General features: G+C 45.0%; 1 protein-coding gene across 1 annotated transcript; it reads right to left on the reverse strand.

The window, feature by feature from the left end:
• Positions 1–1,396: 1,396 nt before the first annotated feature.
• On the reverse strand, positions 1,397–15,450 carry LOC128458458 (mitogen-activated protein kinase kinase kinase 12-like). Its single transcript, XM_053443297.1, has 13 exons — positions 14,955–15,450; positions 12,160–12,343; positions 11,827–12,018; positions 10,913–11,071; positions 9,264–9,422; positions 8,609–8,717; positions 5,872–5,981; positions 5,627–5,743; positions 4,632–4,769; positions 3,172–3,883; positions 2,788–2,855; positions 2,139–2,433; positions 1,397–1,483 (listed from the first exon to the last, which is right to left on the reverse strand). The coding sequence occupies exons 1-13, from the start codon at positions 15,448–15,450 to the stop codon at positions 1,397–1,399; spliced, it is 2,826 nt and encodes a 941-aa protein (XP_053299272.1).
• Positions 15,451–15,725: the final 275 nt, after the last annotated feature.

Consider the following 15,725-nt stretch of genomic DNA (forward strand, 5'->3'; position numbering starts at 1 on the left):
GAGAACATTTACCAATTCTCTCTGATTTATGGAATAAAACGTTAAAACCCACAGTGAAAATGAGCCACATTGTTACATTTCCCCACAAGACACCAACTCCTCGATCGGAAAACAGTGAAGGAGCGAGTGTAATAATGTGTTTTCAGTCATTCTGAGGTTTTCGTATCCCCGTCATCCAAATGCCTTCAGTCATTTACACTTGTTTTTAAACACCTGCCATGAATCAAGTTGTTTTTTCTTCTGTGGACAGGTCCAATTTTTCATTTTCCCTAACAAACAGTGACTGATTCCTAAATATCCAATGCGCTTTTCACAAGCGTGCCTTTTTCAATGATACATACACGCATTTCTCTTAACCAGAAATGTGTTTTAATACAATAAAACACTGCAATACTAGAATAAAAAAGCCTGTCTGCCCTGAGTGGACCACCATGTGGTAGGGACATACTGTGTCAGAGCAGACATATTGCTTTTTCTCTTCCCCCATCACACGTTCCTCCTCTTTTCTCTTGTGATTCGATGCTCGGACATGAACAGCAGCTACAGTACATTCTACTACCATAAGCTTCTTGAGGTTCCAATAGAGTATAGCTCCTAATTAGAAACATCAGCACCTTTAAATTATACAATCTCACGTTTTAAAAATTTGTTCATTGTACAGAGTCACATATTTACATCCATATTAAACCGCAAGAGTAGAAAATGGCAACATAATCCGACTTACAAATATAAAATAAATTAAAAATAAATGTAAACAACACATGGAAAAAATGTAAACTTCTCCTTTGAAAACAACACAAACTAAATGGATTCACTGTAAATGAAGAATAAATTAGTCAGTGCATATAACGTTATGAGAGGATGTGACACGATGATCACGGAACATTTCATAAATGAAGTGCAAGTTCCAACATCAGTGGACGTCGAGTAACGGTAGAATATAACAGAAGCCCTGGTAGGGTTTCATAAACGTGTGGTGATATGACGCCTGTTTTCATAACGGAGACAGAAATACAAATTAACGTGGAAGATGAGAGGGGACGCCGGGTGGTGGTGGCTGATGTCGACGACCTCCATCGCTGAGGTGTCAGAACAGAGGAGGCAGCCGCTCCCTCAGCTCCACCGCTGCCCCGATTCACTTTCCCCGTCCCTGCGGTGCATTCATCTCAAACAGAACGTGCGTGTTTCAGCTTCCAGTGCCTCAGAGGGGTTTGATCTCACTCACACATTCTTTCCAGTGGATTTGTTCTGAGTTGCGGCTCGTGGACGAATCCTCACCTCCCGACTCTCTGCGGCGTCCCTGATCCCGACTCAAGCGTTCTCGGAGTGAGGGCGATCCTTCAGAGGTCCGACCTGCCTGAGTCTGATGAGCGGGCGGAGGCGTTGGGTCCTTTTCTCACCAGTTGGCTGGAGGCTGGCTGGGCTCGGCGCTGCCTGAGTGGTCCAGCTCGGCGCTGTCACAGTCGGAGTCGTCGTACAGACCCTGGTCGTGAATAGTTTGAGTTAGAACTGCAACAGGTTCTTTTCTCTACTCTCCTCATCTCATCATACACCAACCCACTGTCCATCCATTTACTGTCTATACTAGCCCCATGCACAGACTTTTACCTTTTACCACTTACATATTCTTATATATTATTATATTTGTATATATATATATATGTTTTTGTACTATCCACTCCAGCAGCACAAGAACACTTTCATACTGTGTTTTATGTATGTATGTCGGTTAAGTGAATAAGTGTATAAGCTACTGGATGACCTAAATTTCCCACAGGATTAATAGCTGAATCTGCATGCATTTACTTTTACCTCAACCTATTCACGTTCGATTTTAGGAGGATTGTGCAAAAATTACTGAAACGATTTTCTGGAAACTCTGTAAAAGGAAGCGGTTTGGGCCAAGAAAGAATCCATTAACCTTTGGCACAGATCCCGACTAAAGGGCGGATCCAGGATTTAAACTTTTTGACATTTTCACAGATTTCCCAGGGAATAATTGTGGGATCTTATTGAAACAAATCTGGTTTCTTTATGGGACTGAGGTGATATCTATAATTTGAGTCAAGCTTTAGTGGTTGTCCAATGAGTGCAATTCTAGTACTGTATATTTGAATAGTAAATGTCACTTCACCTACCTCATAGTTATGGTCGTTTGATGCGAGATGGGTCTTGACTTGTCGCAGTATGGCTTCCTTCTCAGACAGCCCGTCGGAGGCCAGCTGGTCAGTCGGGTCGGCGGGAATCTCCGAGCCCTGGGACAGCAGGTCATCGCTCTTGTCGTCCAGACGCTCGTCGGTATTGGTGCTGACCACGTCCGGCGTCCCGCTGTGGGAGTGGTCACTGGTGTTCCCCTCCTCGCCGTCCGACACCGACAAGTTCTCCGAGCTAAACGTGGACAGGGACTGGCACTTGGTCATGCTCACGGGACGCCTGAGGGGGGGGGACAGGAGAGAGGCGACACATTCATGAAACACTTCTACATAACGTCGTAGTGTTAATGGATTAACAAGTGCTTCACAATAAAGGGACAAAGAGCCACATGCATATTAAAACCCAACATTCTGCAGTTATGTGAATGTGAAGTTGGAAGAAGCTACACTGGGAATTATTGTAAGAGAGGTCACCAAACTTTCTTTAACTTTAAAGACGTTTTTCAACATTCATGGATTTCTCCAGGAATAATTTGTTTGTTCAATTTGCTGCAGATGTAAATAAGAATCAGGAACTAGTGAATTTACTGAGGTTTCATGTGGGGACTGTCTTTCTGGTTCTGTTAAATCTTACCGTCTTCTCGGCAGCTCCACCTCACTGTCCACTTCTCCTTCTTCTTCCTCTGACGACACGCCACGTCTCTGTGGAGATAATTTACAGTCAGTTAGAAAACCAGAGTTTACCTGCTTCACACCAACACGACCCCAATGGCATTCTGGGGCCTGTAATAAAACAAATGCAGCCTTTGCACGCTTTGAGTATAATTAATCTATCCTTCATTAATAAATCTTTTTAAAATGCTGGACACTGCATGCTTCTTAAATGGCAACAAATCAAATTCAAATGGTTTGATTTTCTGAAAGCTTCTCGGTGCTTAGTTTGCTCCTTTTTAAGGACACAAGTCAAAATGATATTGTGAACCTGTGCTGAAGAAATCTTTCTGCCGCTGAGTCTCACCTGACTGCGTGTCACTGCTGCCCTGTAGAGCAGCGCTGCAGGCGTGAGCCGCTGACTCCTGGGTGAGCGCGTGATCACCGTTGCCTCCTCCTTCTCCTCGCTGTCGTGGGGAACGCGGGGGCAGCCGAGCACAGACGTCCTCCCCGCGGCGGCTCCCCGGCCGCACGGCGAGTCGGGGCTGCTGGAGAACGGAATAGAAGCTGCGTCCTCGCTGGGCGTGTCACTTCGCGGAGGTGTTCCCGCCAGGTTGTCGGCCCCTCCACCTACATTCGGCCCCTCCTCTGCCCCATCAGTCCTTCTGCTCTCCCCCAGACCGGCTGAGGCGCTCTGGCTGCCCACCCTGTCCAGCCCGGGCCTCACCTGCCCCTTCCTCCGGCCCTCGGCCTCCAGGGTGGTGGAGATGAGGTCGGGGCTCGAGGAGGACATCTTCTTGAGCAGCAGGTCATGCTGCAGGCCCCTGAGGGCCGCACTGGGGTCTAGATGGTGCTTGCTGCTGGGAACGGATGACGTGACATTGACCATTGCTAAAGACGAAGAGAGGGTGGCTTTCAGCTGAGCCAAATCCCCACTGCTGCCTTTTCCAGCCTTCCTGTAGCGGGGCTTTCCTCTGCGTGAGCGGCCAGGGGAGGTAGAGCCTTTGTTGGGTATCGTGACCTGGGTCATGGAGGAGTCCAGTTTTGGGAGGATGACCTCTGACTTTAGCAAGTCCGGCCTGATAATGACAGGGACAGAATTAATTCAAAATATCTGTCTCATATCTATCAACTAGATCCAGAAGATCTCTGTTTGTATATGGCTTGCATATCTTCAGAACTGTTCATCTTATAGGCTTCACACTTAGAATGACTACTGTAAAGGGCCCTAGGAAGTGCAGTGTCGAATTAGGTGTAATAGATAGATAGATAAATTACTTTATTCATCCCCGAAGGGAAATTAAGTCGTCATAGCAGCCGGTACATTTGAATACAATAAAATACAATAGGATAGAATAAAATAAAAATATTGAGGTAGAAAGAATCTGACATGTGATAACATTTGATTAAACAGGCAGCGCTCTGTAGCAGAGGAGGCTGGGATTCATCGAGGGATATTGATCACGACAACAGCATCACCAACTGATTCCCCCGTTGAGGCTCTGTGCACTGAATCAAGCTTAACTTCACTTTGAATGAACAGGTGAGCAGCTCTTTGTGCAGCAGCTGCACCTCCAGGGTTCAGTGGGACTGAGTCTGTCTTTATTTCCCACGGCTCAATTACTGCAGGTCACATTTACAGTTTTGGACAGAAAGCTGCATCACCACAGGCGAAGCAAACTATCTATTCCATACAGGCGTCTCTAGAACCAGCACTGCACTGGTAGATTCAACTTTTCAATACTTGTGTGACTTATTTTCTGTTACATTTCCCCCTGTGACACTTTGCGTTGCCTTGTGTCGGTGCACAAACCCCGTTTCTCTCACCTCTTGCTGTACGAGGGCAGTTTCTGAGGTACGTTGCGTCTCTTCAGCAGTTTCTCCATGGAGTTGGAGGAGGCTGACTGTCTGGAGCTGGGGTGCTTGAAGCAGCCCGGGTACTTCTTATCCAGTGAATGCTCCCTCCTGACGTGTAAACACAAAGCCGATATTCATTTAATGGACGTCGTCGGATACTCATCACGGCAAAGTAGAGCACTTTGTTACATGTAATGGCCCTGTGTGACTGGATGTACTGGCCCTGTGTGACTGGATGTACTGGCCCTGTGTGACTGGATGTACTGGCCATGTGTGACTGGATGTACTGGCCCTGTGTGACTGGATGTAATGGCCCTGTGTGACTGGATGTACTGGCCCTGTGTGACTGGATGTACTGGCCCTGTGTGACTGGATGTACTGGCCCTGTGTGACTGGATGTAATGGCCCTGTGTGACTGGATGTACTGGCCATGTGTGACTGGATGTACTGGCCCTGTGTGACTGGATGTACTGGCCCTGTGTGACTGGATGTACTGGCCCTGTGTGACTGGATGTAATGGCCCTGTGTGACTGGATGTACTGGCCCTGTGTGACTGGATGTACTGGCCCTGTGTGACTGGATGTACTGGCCCTGTGTGACTGGATGTGCTGGCCATGTGTGACTGGATGTACTGGCCCTGTGTGACTGGATGTACTGGCCCTGTGTGACTGGATGTACTGGCCCTGTGTGACTGGATGTACTGGCCCTGTGTGACTGGATGTAATGGCCCTTTGCTTCACAGATGAACTTATCCATGTGTTTTCATAACAAATACGCTGCTTAACCAAAGTTCATGGATCACAAGCTGTTAGTCCAAAGTATTCAATAATTAAAAACCCTACTTTTCCTAATGTCACGGCTGTAATGCTTCATTTTCTCGAGACTCTAGAACCATATACTGCTCAACGCCTCTGATAGATTTGACTATTACTTTGAAAATCCTTTAAATCCCAGTGTTTTCATACTTGAGCAGTTCTTTCTCTTTGATTTCCAGCTGCAGCATGATGGCATTAAGCTCCATGTAGAGATTGTTGGCTCTCTCCAGCTTCCTCTCGTAGTGCTCCCGGATGTCCAGTGCATGTCTGTGTGGAGCGGGCAGAGAACACAGGGACATATAAGAACACAGACGCACACACTCAATAGCCGTGTCCGTGTCGCCAGGATCTCCGTCCTCTTTGCGTGTCCCTTGTTCCCCCGTTTCTGGGCTCACCTCAGTTCTTCTCTGCGTCGTTTGATCAGCTCCTCGTCCAGCCGGTGGATACACGTGCCCTCGGATTTGAGCTGCTCAAAGTGGAGCCTCACCTCGTCCCTCCACTCCACCTGGTGAGACAAATAAAAAAAACATGTCCATCAGAGAAAGGTTGAATATTCCACCATGTTACAGTTGGTAATTTAAAAAGAAGTACCACTACTACGATCTACTACTGATGCTTTCCCGGGATAAATTGTCCACTGTCTATGTCTCCTCTGTCCCTGCCAGTAAAACAGTACAATAACCAGAGCCAGCCAGAAAACAATAGGCTGCACTTATGTGATGTAAAGAATCATCATGGTAGGTTCTTCTCTGAGCAGCTGACGAGAGTGTGCCAATGGGTCGAGCCGGTTTCGGAAATTAAAAAAAAAAAAAAATCCTGTTTGGCTGAGCTGTCTTCTTGATTTCTTACACTGCAGGTCACAATAATCTGATAAACATCAGGCTCGGGTCAGATTAGAAAATAAAAACAGAATGCTCTGGTTCGGGCTGGGATTGGTTAGTTTTATCTCAGGGCTCCGATGGGTCTGGACAGGAAATTGTGGCCCCAGCTGGAAATGCAGGATCAATACAGGAATTTCATCCATTCCTGTATCTTCCAGCATGACGATATATGCACATATACTGCACATAGCCATATTGTACATTTGTACCTTTATTTTATGTGTAATAATAATAAGTTTTGTACTTTATCTGTTCCCCCTGTTTTCTTTTACTCAATTTATTTGCTATGTGCCAAACACTAAAGCAAATTCCTCGCAGGTTAAAAACCTACGTGGCAATAAATGTCACGATATTAACAACTAAAGATATTTTTCATGGAGATTAAATTTCCTTGCACGTCAGCGTAGTAAAACAAAAAAAAGCTCTTAATTTGCAGAATGAGGTTCGTGTGTATCCTTGGGACTAAAAGCCATTAAGCCGTCAGATAGTAATCAATACACAGGGAACAATACTAAACATGGACTGACATGACAAGAACACACGCACACACACACACAAAAAAAATGCAGTGTGGGCATTTTCTTGTTCACGTTGAGGCGCGACAGCTGTTATCTGATACCTGTCATATCGGGACAGAGGAAGCCAGATATATGAGTGTGTACACGCATGTGTGTGTGTGTGTGTGTGTGTGTGCACGAGGGAGGCTTTTCTTATTAAGCTAATGGACTCTGTGCACTCTCCTACGTCTCCAGTCCGCTATTTCTCCCTCCCTCTCTCTCTCCCTCTCTCTTTGCTCTCTGCTCCCGACCATTAAAGCAATCAATACACTCTGGCAAAAAAGACTTCTTTCCAACGTCATAAGAAAAATCCATTATGGGGCAGAGAGCAGAGGAACCAGGGAGGACAGCAGGGGGGGAAGGGGGACAGGGAGAAAGAAAGGATCAAGGATAAGTGGATGGAGAGAAAGAGGTTTGTGTTTTGCATCATGCACCAAAAAAAAAACCTGAGGAGGAGGCGGCTGCAGCTGAGACCAAAAAAAATCCCATTTATTTTGTGTGTTTGTGTGCACGCTTGTGTCTCATGGTTTGGCATCCATTAGATATATCTGTGGTTTTATCTTCCACTCAATTATACTTTTCTCAGTCTCTCGTCCTTCATCTGTTTATTCTTTGCACTTGTCTTCCACATTTGCCATTGGGCCCCATCCCCCACCCAATCACAGAGAGACACGCCCTCCCTCCCCGTCGCTCAGTCCTTCTCATTTTTCGATGTGATGGAGGCTGGAGAAAGGTCCTTCCTTCGACCACAAATCAGCACTCGTGTGTGACGAGGAACAAAGAGCAAGGAGCCAACAATAATTTGTTGTGATCGAAATGACAGGTATTATTATTATTGGGCTCCCGAGAGGCCTGGGGCCCCCCCCGAGCAAGCTGCACGCTCTGCACAGCCTGAAACCACCGCAGCGAACTGGAAACAAATGACAGCGTCTTGACAACAAAATGACTATTACAGATACTGGATGTTGTTGACAGGAGGTTTTCTAGTAGAGAAACACACAGAGGTCAGGTCTAACCTCGTCTGTTGTCCATTTATCTGTTTAAATGGCTGCGACTATGATGTTAGAGGTGATTGATCTCAATTTAATTGAAGTATATTGAGCATATACAATATTGAATATGTGCAGCCTTGTATATAAATCAAATGGAATTTCTGGTTATATAAAAATATACTGGTAAATTATAAATATTTTAAAAGGAAAAATATCATTAAAATGTTTTCACAAATTCACACACTCATAAATATCAATCCACTACATATGCTGGATTATTTTCATCAAGATCCATGGATTATTCGAAAATGTTGAGAAACACCCAATCTCAGAATGGAGCAGAAAATGAGACAAAGAGAAATCAGCAACCTGATCGGATCTGATCTTGGTAATTAAGATAATTTAGATATAAAAAGACGTGTTCACATTTTTTTTTTATATTGACATGTACATTCATATGAAATGGTTGTTTCCTGCTCTATTTGTTCTCGCATGAATAAATTTGGACACACATTTCTTAAAATGTATGTGAAGCTAATATAAACCCACAGACGCCCCTTAAGTTAAATTGAAGTTTAAAGGGATTTCAGTGCAACGTTTTCCATTTGTGTTTCCTCCGCTCCGCTTTTCCTCACTGACACAAAGACAATCTCTCACAGTTGACTTGTTGAGCGCAGTCGTTGAGGGACGGATGGAGCTTACCTGAGTCTGGAAGTACGTTTCCTGTGGAGTACATAAAATATCTGCTGAGGCGATGTCCAGGTGCAGGAGGATCTGTCGGAAAGACGGCCTGTTTCTTGGTTTGCAGTTCCTGTGAACGGATTAAATCATGTTTTAACCAGAGACACTGAAATAATGTAATCTCTCATTTTCTTATTATTTATTTGATAGAGATAGTGCTCATTAACCTTAATTAGTTCAATTAATAGGCTCATTTTCATCTATAGCCGCTAACCTGATACAAAATGACCAATCTTATCTGATTACAGTTAACCGTGGATGATTCATGTGAATTAGAAATACGTCCGAACTAACTGTACAACAACCAAACGTGATAAAAACACTGATAAAAACATGCAAATAACCCATGATTATGACACTAGACCGGATTATAAAACACAAGCAGATAGCCCACGATGAAAATACTGAACCCGACAGAAAGAGGGAGAAACAACTAGGTCACACAAAGTGTTCCTTCTTTATGAAATATCACTTTCCCTCTCTCACCCCTCTCATCTTATTACATTATCCTACAGATGAGGCCTCAACTTTCTGTTTCCACCTCACTCGTCTTCCCTCCATCTCTCTCCTCTCCTCTGTCCCTCCCTTCTCTCCTCCTCCCTCCCATCCTCCTCACCAGCACTGACGCAGGAGCAGCTTGAAGCTCTCTGGACAGCTTTCAGGCACCGGCAGCTGCAGACTGTTGTTGCCCACCCCCCAGATGATGGCGGATGAGTCCACGTCCTTGTAGGGCACCTCTCCGGTCAGCATCTCCCACAGCACCACGCCGAACGACCTGCAGGGAGACGTGTGGCACATTGCACTTTCAGACATGCTGATAAAGATGTGAAGTGACCGGATGAAAGACAGCCGGACGGAAATGTTTGGTGGAGGAAAACTTTTTCATCTGTAAAAAGATATTTATCTTCAAGGATAAAAGTAGTTGATGCCAAACGCCTTGAGTAGTTTATTCAGTTTATAATCAGTATTATTGTTAGTTGATCACTAGTATCAATATTCTGTAACTGTAGATTGTAGAGTTACACTGATAACAGCTCAAAGGATATATAATTACCAGTGATGTGCCAATACAGTATATGTATGTATTACAAATATCTGTTATCTGCTGTAACCTAGTGATAAATACATCCCAGCTCCAGGAAACCTTATTATGATTCCCAAACTTTTCCAAAGTGCGGTGTCTCATTGATGAAACACGGAACTGTTTTGCAGGGGAGCGGGGGGGGGGGGGGGGGGGCAGGTCCATCGGGACGGTAACTAAGGAAAGTCTGTTGTTGCTGACTCTCAGTGTTGCCATGGTGATCAGGTGCCATATCCAAGGTGCCAGCAGCATCACATGAAGCTCGGGTGGTTCGTGTGATGTCGTGTTTAAAGGTGTATTTTTAGATGCTCTCCATTTCCTTGCTTATGATTTATACTGATACAAAATAAGTATAAACATCTTTTTAGTTTAGCACCGGATTGAGTACCTAGTGTATTTCTTTACAGTATGTTATCATTTTGAAATCTAATTAATTCAGTGTGTTATCTTTAAGTAAGAATACATCAATATGAAAATACTAGATAGATGGATGGATGGATGGATGGATGGATTTTTTTATTGAAAAGATGATGGGACTGAACTGAACTGAGTTTAAGTCAGTAAATCTAACATTATTATAACAATTTTGTAAATGCTTCAAATTTGTCACCTGAATGTGCTCATGTTAAACTCCATCTCCACTTTGCTTCAGCACAGTCGACTACAAATTAATTCACACAATTTTAAACAAAACTGTGCAGTATACACCCATGCGTAGCTTGCTTTCTACATCAAAAGCTTTTTAATCCCATTTTCACTTCCTTGCTAATGCACTGCTGGCCCTGGGCCAAACCATCCGCAGGGCCGGACGGTTATTCCAGCCTCTCCTGAGCACTGCAGCATCTGGCAAATCAATTATTAAATTATCCAGCGTTCCTTTCAGGACGGAGAGCGAGAGTGATGGAGGGATGCAGGATGGGGAGAGGGAGCGAGCGAGAATGTGCAGGGGGAGATCAGGGCCTCACCCAGGGCAACCCATCAGATATGGCAGAGACCCTACAGAATTTCATGTAATGAGATATTGTACATAATGCTGAATAGATTTTCTGGAAACATGATCCTGTGCTCTACACTGGCACATACTGTACCTAATGAGATTCTGTGTGGATTCAGCCACAGATAAGACACATCACGAGAGCTGACCAATCCGACTAGGGCAGTTATAAAGGAGGCAGGACACCTACCAAATGTCCACCTTCTCCGAGACAGGCTCGTTGCGGATGACCTCGGGAGCCATCCAGGCCACCGTCCCAGCGAAGGACATCTTGGTGCTCTTGTCGCTGAGCTCTTTGGACGTGCCGAAGTCCGAGATCTTCACTGAGTCGTCGTAGGTGATCAGCATGCTGCAAGTGAACATTGGAGAGCATTCATCAAGTTTGAGTTTCCCTGATTGACTTCATATATGTCTAAAAATGAAGAACTGATTATTGAGATCAGCTGAATTTAGAAATGTAATAACCATCAATCCATAGTTGGTAAACTTTCAGTAGTGTAGCATTTAGGGTTGTTGGGGGGATAGAAATGTGCACATTAATCATAGCATCTAAATTTGACCAATCAGTGAAACCTTCTTAATCAGACCCACGGATGGTCGTCAGATACATCTGAGAGGGATGTGGCGTTGGCCAGGGAAGATCCCATTAACTTATGATTCAGATCCGGTTACAGGGACAGATCCAGGATCTCAGTGTTTCTTTTTTGTTTAAGATATTTCCTGTGCCTATCTGCCTTTGTGTGATATGACAGAATGTGTATGTCAGAGAAAGTGTGGGAGACATGCAGCTAAGGTCCATGTGGGAACCAAACCTGTGGAGGACTCAAGCATCAGTACATGTGTCACCCACCAAACCAGGTGAGCTGTGAAGCACCACTCTAACATTGTTATCAATTTCTGAGGAAATAATGTTCATTCAACTTGTTTCTGGTGCTGACATCAATGAGTTTATTCAAGTCGGTGGAGATTATCAAAAACCTTATCTCTTTCCTTTTATTTTTCTATCATAAGAGCTACACAGACCATTAAGAGGATCGTTTTGGTCTAGGTGAATTTATGCATCCCACTGGTTCCTTCTTTTCCAACCAGGTCTTCAGAACTTACTTTGGTGACTTGAGGTCTCTGTGGATGATCTTGTGGAGGTGGAGGTAGTTCATGCCCCCGGCGATCCCCATGGCCCAGTCCATGAGCAGGGAGGGAGTGATCTTCCTGCCTGCTCTCAGCACCTCGTACAGCTGTCCCTGGGCACAGTACTCCATGAGGATGCAGTAACATGGAGCCTGGGTACAAATACCTCTGAGAGTGGAGGCAAATGTGTACAGTAGGTTAGGATTAAAAAGCCTTCAGAGATTTGACGCTATGACGTGAAGAAATGGTTACGGACACTTGGAATAGGTTTATAAAGCTTCATAGTGGACAGCTATTCTTTCTACTAACCTGAAGGTGATGATGTTGGGGTGTTTGAGCTTACGCAGGTGCTTGATGTCGGTCTCCTTGATGTTTCTCACTTTCTTGACGGCCACTTCCTGTCCGTACAGTTTGCCCAGGAAGACGGCGCCCTGAGCTCCGCTGCCGACCCACTGCAGGTCGGATATCTCCTCGAATGGGACCTCCCACGCCTCTGGGATGGGGGAAGGAGATACAGACAAAGTGGTGGGTGAGGTTATCAGCGTAGTGACATATTGATTCATGTTATCGAACAAAGGGAGGATTGTATAAACTGATCACATGTCAATTTTGCCAATTAAAAAAAATCAATCAAAATCATCTTAAGAGCAGGAGATGATTATTACTGCTATTAGGTTGAACATCTTTAGTTAGCAACAGAAATGCATCTTCGGTTACTTTATTCACTTTAAACGTTTCGACATTTAAACATACACAATACAACTAGTGTGTACCAGCATTCATTGTCCCCAGAGGATTTATCCTATAATGGTCCTCCGACATCTCTAGCAGCATCATGAGGATGACATCTCTGGTGGAGAGTTGAATATCTTGACAGCTATAAAATATATTCAAGGTCCCAAGAAAATAAACCTGAAGGTCAAATTTTTTATTTGACAAATACTTTTGTTTATACACGTTCAACCTCAACTGTACTTTTGTGTTTACAGCTAATTTGCAAAAGAAAGGATGATCACTTGATAACTTAACATTATGACTGAACAGTAGCATGGTAGTATTGTTATTGTGAGGATGTTAAACTAGCTAGTTGTGGTTGTAGATTCTTGGTCTTGGTTCAGACTTTCAATTTCCAAAATGGATGTTGTAATAATTTCTTCTATAGCACCTCTGCCAAGAAGGGTATGTTTCTGATCATTTCATTTGGTTTGGTTATACGTTAGCTGAATTAGGCGACATACATTTCCATTGAGTTCCCTACAAGACTTATACATCTTATTTAATTCGATGTCTATCTCCTCATACTTTACTGGTATATGTTGATGTGATGCTGAAATGAAAAAGAAAGACTTGACAACTAAACATCAGATATAAAGCACCATCACATAAAAGCTGTCATATCTTTACATCATGTGACAATACGACCTGTTGTAAGCCTCGAAATCTGAGCCGGAGTGGAAATCTTGTTCTGTCGTTGAACCTCACCTTAACCTAAGACTCAGGGTTTGCAGGCGGACAGACAGGGAGCTCTAATCTCCTGTGGGTAAGCCTCCTCAGCCTCCTAAATCCTGCTTAGTGCCATTGTGGTGCTGAGGCAAAACAGGGGTCCAACAAACAGGAGGGGGTTGGAGGAGGGAGGGGACTTAAGGGCCTAATGTGGAAGTACGGTGAATAGAGAGGTGGAGGGGAGGTGCTGGTGGTGGACGGTGTGTGTGTGTGTGTGTGTGTGTGTGTGTGTGTGTTTAGAGATGAGATGGGAGGCGGATTCCCCACGGGTTGGGGGGGTCCATGTGGCCAAAGACAGACTGTTAATACAGAGAATATTTACAGCCTGCTCTGCTGCTGTCCTTAACCAGGAGGAAGACGACTCAGACTCATTTATCACATTAATAAGAATGATATGAATGATTAATGGCCATCAGTAATTGATGGCTCTGCATCTAATGAGCCCCTCAAATCTCCAACAATAAAGACCAGATCTGTTAACACCAGCATTCACTTCTTATCTGCTTTGTTTGATTGGAAAAATTGAATTGAATTAATAAATACGAGACCATTTCCCTGCTTTTAACTGTGCTGCTACATTGTTCCCTCCAATCAACGCTTAATAATAGGGCATTGTCACATGTTAGGCAGCCAGTCAGCTGATATAGCCCTATTTATTTCACTTTCATAATATCCGTTTTTTGCTCTCCTCAGCGCGTGCGACTCCCTGTGATGCTGCACAGAGGAGGGGAGCAGCGAGGTGCAGATGGGCCGGGAGTGATAAGAGCGAAGGATGAAAAGGAGAGGAAAGGAGACAATGAGATGTGGAAGGAGGAGGGGAGCGGAGGGGAGACGTGTGGAAGTCAAACGGGCAATAAAATATCAGGATGCTGTAAAGACGAGGAGAGAAATAAAACTGCCACCTTCATTCGTCTGACGCGGAATTTATTTTATCAAGTTTGTTTTTTGGCCTCTTATATGACTTTACTTGTTAATTTAAAGTGTCTCTATTTGAGGAGATGTGTATGTGTGTGTGTGTGTGTGTGTGTGTGTTCATCCTTGGGCACATGCTCACGTGCGTGTGAGTGTGTGTCAGGTTTTTGCGTTAATAGAGATGAGAGGCGCAGGGTCAGAGCGTGGCCCTGCATAATTCATGAGGCAGATTTGGCAGAGGAGTCCCGGGGGAGCTCTGCACTATTGTAGTGGCAGCAGACATAAACAACACAGCGTCACGGGGAGCTAGTTTCATCGGGGGGGTGGTAGTCGTGGGAGGGAGCTGGCGTCGGCACAGGCAGGAGAAAAAAAATGAGGGGAGGGGGCCATCAGGGGAAAATAAGCCCTTTGCAGCTTTGATGGAGTCTCTCTCTCTCCGGCTGCAGCTCGTTCGTGTCAAAGAAAGTGTTTGTTTACAACGTGGCCTTTGTGGGAGTCATTTTTCTCCCAACTAGTTAATGTAATTAAACTGCAGGATAAGATCATTTCATTAGCATATCAAAGCCTCGGACTGGATTTAGACGAGAGCTAGTGGCTGCTTTTATTGGAACATTAAACACAACCACTGATCCCAGTGTGAATACAGTGGTTGCATTGTGTGCTGAAATAAATGTGAGTGCTGTACTTACCATCCAGGTTGTGTTTGTGCTCCGTGGAGTACGCTTTGCCGATCATAGTCCAGACAGGACGCAGACATCCAAACAACCCCTCCAGGAACCCTCCGCTTCCTCCGCTGGGTTGGCACTGGAGCCTGGCGGCGTCGGCCTGGCACCTGAGGGCGCCGCCGTCCGCCTCCTGCCCCTCGCCCTCTGTCCTCCCTGGACACCCATCGTGCTCGTGGAGCTTCAGGACACTGTTGGCAAAGTGCTCCTGTTGCTCATCGCCCGGTGTCTGGTTGTGCCCGCAAACAGTCTGACCCTCTCCTCCACCGCCCACAGGCTCCACCTCGCACCCGGTGTTTATGGAGAGGACGTTGCGCAGGACGCACTGAGTCGGGGTCAGCTCCATTTCCGGGGTGCATGGTGTTTCCGCACTGAATCGCCGGAAGGATGGAGGATCAGAGAGGGGAGAGTTGAAGCCAGAGAGGGAAGGAGAGGGGGCACGAGATTCTAGAACGAGCGCCATGACGGGACTATGGTCCTCCGAAGAATAAGAGAACTGGGAACCTTGACGAGACAAAACAGAAAGAGAGGGAGAGAATAAAAAAAGAGGAAGGAAATCATTGTAAATCACAGCAGAGTCATGAAGGTCGATTAAGCTGAATTGTGGGTCTGTAGATTGATGTCATCTCTGGGAAGATGATTATTTAGGCCTCCTACAAATAAAAGCTTTAGCTAAAACTTACTGACAAGTGGCAGATAAACTCACTGGAGTGATTGTTCTGTACCATTAACATCAAA

The sequence above is a fragment of the Pleuronectes platessa genome, chromosome 2 (assembly GCF_947347685.1).
Source record: "Pleuronectes platessa chromosome 2, fPlePla1.1, whole genome shotgun sequence".
Lineage (NCBI taxonomy): Eukaryota > Metazoa > Chordata > Actinopteri > Pleuronectiformes > Pleuronectidae > Pleuronectes > Pleuronectes platessa.

Coding starts and splice junctions, on each gene's coding strand:
- LOC128458458 (XM_053443297.1), bottom strand. CDS start 15,450: ATGGCGCTCGTTCTAGAATCTCGTGCCCCCTCTCCTTCCCTCTCTGGC. Junction 12,344..14,954: donor GCACAAACACAACCTGGATG/GTAAGTACAGCA, acceptor CCCCCATCCCAG/AGGCGTGGGAGGTCCCATTC. Junction 3,884..4,631: donor CTGCCCTCGTACAGCAAGAG/GTGAGAGAAACG, acceptor TGTCATTATCAG/GCCGGACTTGCTAAAGTCAG.